This window comes from Triticum urartu, chromosome 3A (assembly GCF_056163025.1).
Source record: "Triticum urartu cultivar PI428250 chromosome 3A, HENAU_Tu73, whole genome shotgun sequence".
NCBI classification, from domain to species: Eukaryota; Viridiplantae; Streptophyta; class Magnoliopsida; order Poales; family Poaceae; genus Triticum; species Triticum urartu.
Window position 1 is genome coordinate 683,675,178 of NC_141875.1, and position 6,914 is coordinate 683,682,091.

Here is a 6,914-nt window from a genome sequence, read left to right on the forward strand (position 1 = left end):
GTTCCATGAGCTCATGCCAGTCTGAAACATCTAAGGATTTCAAATGAACAAGTTGGCAAAATGATTCTGGCAGCAATGAAACCTTGTAGCAATCGGACAGGCTCAAGAACCAAAGCCTTTGAAGGTTGCCAAAATCTTGGCAGGTTTTCTAGCTCATGGCAATATGATAGGTTCATATGCTCGCAAGATTGAAGTTTAAGATTGTAAGGTAGTTTGGTTATCTTGGAACAACCTGAAAAGTTCAGGAATATGAGTGTTGGAAGGCTACCGAATTTATCTCGGAGATTTTGAATGCCACAGCACTCAGACATATTTAGGTGTTGTATAAACATGTCAGCTGGCAGATGGATTCAGGGAACACTTGGAGCACGAGAAACACCCTGATAAGTTTAGGAATACGAGCTTTGAAAGTCTACCAAATTTATCTGGGATTTTGAATAGAACGACGCTGATATGTCTAGACGTTCTAAACATGCCAGCTCACAGATGGATTCATGCAACACTTGGAGGAAGAAACACCTGTTGGCCCAGTCCCGAGTCCCGACGCCTAGTACTTTCCGGCGACAACGACACACGATATCTGACAACGAAGCCAAGCGCTGGATTCCTGATTGGTTGAAGCTAGAAGGAATAGCGACGTAGGCAAGCGTGTCACGGACTCGTATAACTATCTCATCGATCTTTGCTTTGATCGAATCAGTACTACTATAAATAACGCACGGGAAAACTTTTGTTATTGCCACCGGCTCATCTACGGGCCTGTTATTGCTTTATTGCTTCTCACGATCTGGACGGGTTTACAGGTGGTATTACAACGTTTATATATATAGCACCTACGCCAGGCTAGTATTAATCCTATATCCTTCTAATCAGACTGGACATTGGGTTACTTCCAACACCGACAAGTTGAGGAAGGAGAGTTTAGAGAGCTTACCCAATGAGGTAGGTAGCTTATCAGGGCATCTGTTACCGGGTAGGTCCAGATAACAAAGTTTGTGCAAGCTACAGAATTGTCAGGCTAGGTTTCATGTGAGCAATTGGACATAATCAGAGTTTCCATATTCTTAGAAAGTGACGGCATTGGCAATCCCGTGGCATCAAGATACCTAAAGTAGCTTCAGTATTTTTATGGAACATGGCAGCATGATTTTGCTTGACATAGATTAAGACAGTTTTGATCAAGATACCGAAGTGCACATGCGTGTACTTGGATCCAGAAAATGCCTCTTTAGGAAGTTGTCATTCCTGCTAATCTCTAATGTGGAGGGATTTAAGTTTTTCGCAGACAATCGAAAACATTGGACTGATTCTGGTACTGTATCAACTCTGCATGTCGGCAATGAATTGCGTTTTTCCAACTCCTTGGCCCAGTAACATGAGCATCAAAGAACAAGAAATTCACCAGCAGCAATTAATGAAGCAAGATCATGTACCAAATCATGCATGATACGCTTCTGAAAAGCCTTGGCATGCAGTTGACTTAGAATATCCCGCAGAAGTAACTAATATCAGACGTGTCGTACAATAAAGGCAAAACTCATTGGATAGATTACGTATGTATAGAAGTCATATGTTCATTAGAATATCCCGCAGAAGTAACTATAGCTACCAAGTGATTAATCTGTATGCAACAATCACTCAGTCATATGTTCATTCCAATAAAGTACCTACGATCATGTGCAAACGAGTATGTAAACGTTTTCAATATTGACGCAGTTTTCCAGACAACACTTTATCTACTTTTCCAATTAAAATGTATAGCAAGATAAAATGGGGCAAAACAGTCACAACTAGAGGCTAGAAAGATGAAGAAACTCTTTTTTTAGATCATAATATAATGCCTCTTTTATTTTCATTTTCAGGATCAAGAGTGGAAAGCAGCTTCAGCAGGAGCCCATACTGAGTGCAAACACTCAGTTACAAATTAGGAGTGGAAAGCAGCTTCAGCAGGAGCCCATACTGAGTGCAAACACTCAATCATGAAGGGATTGCAGTGAGAAGGAAAATTTACAGCAAATTTTCAAGATGAAGGGGCAACCTAATGAAGACGCGTGACTCCAGGGATTTTTATTGCCGGGGGAAGAATGGGGAAATAACCCGGGGGACTGGACAGAGCATATGTAGGCGGAGCAGCCAAGTTGTAACTGACCTCCACTCCATTAATGGCCTGTAGGATTAGGAACGGCTGGTCTACTCCTTGCGTTAAACAACGGCGGGTGAATTCCAATCACGCACAACATAGAAACTGACAATTCAACTCCATTAACTGGTCTCAATGGCCAGTTAATTTATCAATCAATCTTTGGTGATAGAACTTCGGTCCCTCTCCGCGCCTTGCAACCGATCGGTCCGATCGCCCGCATCGCCCGTATCACCTACATCGCCTGGATCTGATCCCCGCGTCGCCCGCGTCTCTCCGTCTCGCCTTCACTTTTTTCAGGTAGGCATGAACGAGGGTTAGTGACCGGAGAATTACCGATCGGGCGGCGTCTGGCACAGAGTCAGCTAAATGAGCCGAGTGGAAGGCCCGCGCAACCACATGCCTCAAATTTTTCTCCTGGAGTAGCAGCCCTTTAAGACAGCCCGGCCAGGAAAAAAACAGGTGGTGGAGACAGTAGATCTAACAGCCAACATTGATCCTAGCACGAGATCTGACGGCTCAAATAGCTGAGGGCGTGAGAGGGCTCGTTTTAGCTCGGTTTTACTGTCCTAAATAAATACACCAATTCTTGGTCATATGTTCCTTCAGGGCAGATTTTTAAAAATGCATCATAGTACTGAACATGTGCAACTTCCAAATAACATGTCGCGTACTGCTCTACGATTGATTCAACTGGGTCCTTATAATTTGTTACATCAGAGTCGATAACCTTCTCAAAGCAAAAGCAATGGATATTCTTTATAGCTTTTTTTAGGTTGCCAAGCATTTTAATTTTCAGCAGTTAAGTTGAATTCAGATCCATCCTGTAAAAGCCAAATAAACCTAATCATTAGTACTTTCTACTCCCATGTCTTCCTTACACATTAGTTTGTGCATACATAACCCATGTGCAAAATATCAATTGCGTATGTACTTGCATGATATTTTAAATAACAAAAGTGTCTTGTGTAAACATATTATCCAAGATCTTTGAACATACTTGTTTTATATGAACCTAATCTTTGTGTTTTTTCCATTGCAGATTTGCCAGGAAATATCCATCTATAAGTAATTTGTTGCATTTTGAGAAATCTAGAGAAGAGAGGAACTCACCCTTCAAACCACAACGATATAGTCGCATCCGAGGGTGTCGCACGGTCGTCGTACTTCGGTGATCCTTGGCCACCGTCCATTGATCCGCCCTGACCGTGCAAGGCTAAGACCGGCGCAAGGCCGTGGCCCTTCAGCATAAATCCTTTGCCCTCTTCCATAGAGCCTGGCAGAACGCCGCCTCACCCATTGTCCACTGGTCCTTGGCTGCCATCCGCCTCCCCACCATGCGTGCCCGAGGCCAAGACTGGTGCAGCTCCGTGGCCCCCCTCTACCGTGCCTTCCACCCTGCCATCTGTAGCAGTGTTGCCCACACCCTCCTCCATGCCGCTCTCCTAGCCTCGCACGGCCGTTGTTGTGTACCTCACGCCGCGCAAGGTAGGGTTAGGGCTTGCGGTGAATGTGGGAGAGGAATCGGGAAAGAAGTGGAATTGGGAGAGAATGTGGGACTGTTCGGCTAAACAAGAGTTTTCTATGTTTCTGTACTACGTGCTAAAGCAGAGGTAAGTAGGATTTTCCAAGTCGCACTTGACGGTATTAATAGCAAAAAAATGATATAAGTGTCAAGGAAGGAAGAAAATGAAGTTATGATATTAAAGAAGGAAAATGATAATTTTAGGGCCAAAAAAGGCAATTATATTTTAAGAAAGGGTCAGATAAGGAATTCTCTCTTAGAAGAACACGCGCAAATCCAACGCATCACCCAACAGCAGATCCAATGAGTTAAATGACGAAGTCGGCGACGCACCGGAGAAAACTATCGCTGTCGGCCACCATCATGGCCTCCTCCTCCTCCCCCACCTCGCCCCCAAATCCCGTAGCAACAACCTCATCACCCTACTTCCTACCCGAGCTCATCCCCCAAATCGCGAGTTGCCTGACCACCCTCCAGGATTTCTTCGCCGTCCGCGCAACCTACCGGGATCTCCTCCCTCCGTCGTCATCCAACCTCGCCTCCCAAGCCCCCCACCTCCTCCTTGTCCCCGGATCTCGAGCCATGTTCCACCTCCCCCTCCGTCGTCGCCTGCGCTTCCGCCTCCCCCTCCATGATTTTGATCCTAACCCTGCCGCCTTCTACTCTTTTGGCTGTCGCATCGCCATCGCCAGCCCCAGCCACCATGAGCTCAGCTTCGTCCACCTTCTCACAGGCGAGCGATTTCGCCTCCCCTATCCACCGGCACCCTTCTGTCGCCTCCTCCTATCTGGCGATCTCGTCCTTGCCTTCGTTCCGACGGTCGGCCGTGCCGTCCAGTACTGTCGCCTTGGGGATGTTGAGTGGCGTGTGGCGTCATGCACTGAACCCTATGTCCTGGAGGATTTGATCTTTCTCAAGGGCAACCTACACGCGCTTGTCAGATCTGAAGATGTTGGCGGCCTATGTTACCGTCTCGCCGTGGCCAATCTGTCAGACAAGAATACAGTGGAATTAATGTTTTTTGGAGATAATTTGGATACACAGGCCGCACATGGGAGTTCGTATTTCTGTCTCGCAGAGTGTCTCGATGAGTTGTTGCTTATTAGCGCTGTTGGGGACTGCCCAGAAGAGTTTCATGTTTTTCGGTGGCAGTCAATGGAGGGGAAGTGGACAAGGACTAGTAGCCTTGGTGACAGCACATTGTTCTTGACATATTTTTACTTTGTAGGCTGTGTTGTTCCGACGAAAGGAATGACATGCTTTTCAGGTTATTACTTTGCAAGTTCCCTTGGTCCAGATCATCCAGGAGTTCGAAGGGACTGCTTATACTTCACAGATGCCAAAAGGAATTGGATCGAGTATTCCTTGGCCGATGGATCTTGTGATGAATTTGTTGCTGAGAACTTAGAGGGAGCTGGAAGGCCTGATTCCGATTTTAGGGCACCTGTTTGGGTCTTTCCGAGCATGTGTTGTTGCTCTCCTATGGATCACAGAGCTATGTGAAAGTTAGTACAAAGGTACAATTGCTCTCTAGTGACTTGTATTTCTTATTTGGTTTTGATATGTTATTCTTGTGTATAAAGAAGTTTATGTGTCTATCTCTTTAGCAGCATGTGTTACATATTGGGCATATCGTTTGAAGCTGCTAAGCTGATCCCTGAAAATGTTGACACTAATAATTTGCATGTCTCAGGAATGAGTACTAGCTAGATCATCTTTTGCTTCTTTCTCTGCAGAGTTGCTCAGCAACTTGTAAGTAAGTGTACATGTATGCCCGCACCAGCTCGCAAGTTAGTGTATTCAAATTACTGAATCAACTCGTAATTCAGTGTGCAATCACTGGCATCGTCAGTTTCGTTGCCGTTCTCTTTTCAATTATGGTATGAGAATTGAATGTTTCATCCTCAATTAATATGGCATCTTATAGAAATTCGTTTGTCTATGATGCCAGTGACCCAGAAGCACAAGACGATGGTACCTACCACCAGGAGGGGAGCATCTCCAACTCGGATGAGTGGTTATCAGGGTAATCGTTCACTTTGAAACCTACTCTCCAATAAAAGACATATATATATTCTACTGTACATATACAAAGCATTTTATCCGCATCTATTTCAGCATGAGCAGAGTACCGTGGCCTCTGAACATGGGTATGTAATGTACGCAGCTTTGCGAATCTTTTCGACAAGCATAATACTGTTTCCCGGATGATTTGTAGTACCAGTATTTCATATCATTCCAGCTTAGAGAAATAATGTTGGTTTACCGAGGCCATATTGGGCATATCATGTACAAAACCTTAGGTGTCAATATTTCAGGCTCACGGAGTTTCCCTTCTTCAGTATGTGAGAGATGCTTCATTTTTTAAGGGTGGGAGATGCGACCAGTTGTAATACATCATCATGCAGGCGACCCATGTTGCGACCTAATGAATTTAAGCGATAAACTTGAGAATAGCGGAATATGGTAAATGGCGATCAAACTGCACCCTAGTTGCAAAATCTGACAAATGCAAAGTAAGGTAATATCAAGTGAAGAACATGTAGCATTTATTAGATATGCAAACAAGACAAGTAATTATTAGCTATCTTATGAGCACACACACAGTGATTCTGAGTGCACCATGAAAACAAGCATGTACATCACAAATAATGTACATTGGTCCGATGCCATCTCTAGCTGGCACTCAGAAATACAATAGCGAAAACAATGTGTATCATACTCCCATCACGATTATTCATTCTGTCATTCATTGTTCCATCCGACAGAGAACTCTGACCTTCGCCTTCTACTCCCATCACGACTCAGTCTGACTGCTGTCTTAGCTGACCAGACCAACAGTTGTGTCATCCAACCTGGGATAAGAAGAAAGGTCAGAAATCTAAACTAGAGTTGCACCAATACGTGAGCAAAAGAGAGAAAGGGGTTTCCCGCCTGTACAAGCGCAGAGAATGTTGTCGCAACGTCGATGAGTTATGCAGTCTCTGTCTCTATTTCAACGATTTCACTTGCTCTCTCCATAGAAACCAACATACAGCGAAGCGGGTTGTTTCAATCCTGCCAAATGCACATAGTTGTTGTAATATCGATGGGTGCTAAGGAAGTTCGTATACTTATAACAGTTAGCACTTAGCAGTTCAGTCCTGCAACCAACCCGCTTTTCAGAAGCAGTGTTCCATTCCATCTTCCCATGTTGAAACTCCATGGCGCGTCCAGCTCCGCCTGTTGCTCACCCTCAGCTGTGCTGCC

General features: G+C 44.8%; 1 protein-coding gene across 1 annotated transcript; it reads left to right on the forward strand.

Moving 5' to 3' along the window:
- Window positions 1-3,940: 3,940 nt before the first annotated feature.
- LOC147981570 (uncharacterized) lies at window positions 3,941-6,006 on the forward strand. Its single transcript, XM_087517164.1, has 2 exons — window positions 3,941-5,182; window positions 5,617-6,006. The coding sequence occupies exon 1, from the start codon at window positions 3,978-3,980 to the stop codon at window positions 5,166-5,168; it is 1,191 nt and encodes a 396-aa protein (XP_087373290.1). The 5' UTR covers window positions 3,941-3,977; the 3' UTR covers window positions 5,169-5,182; window positions 5,617-6,006.
- Window positions 6,007-6,914: the final 908 nt, after the last annotated feature.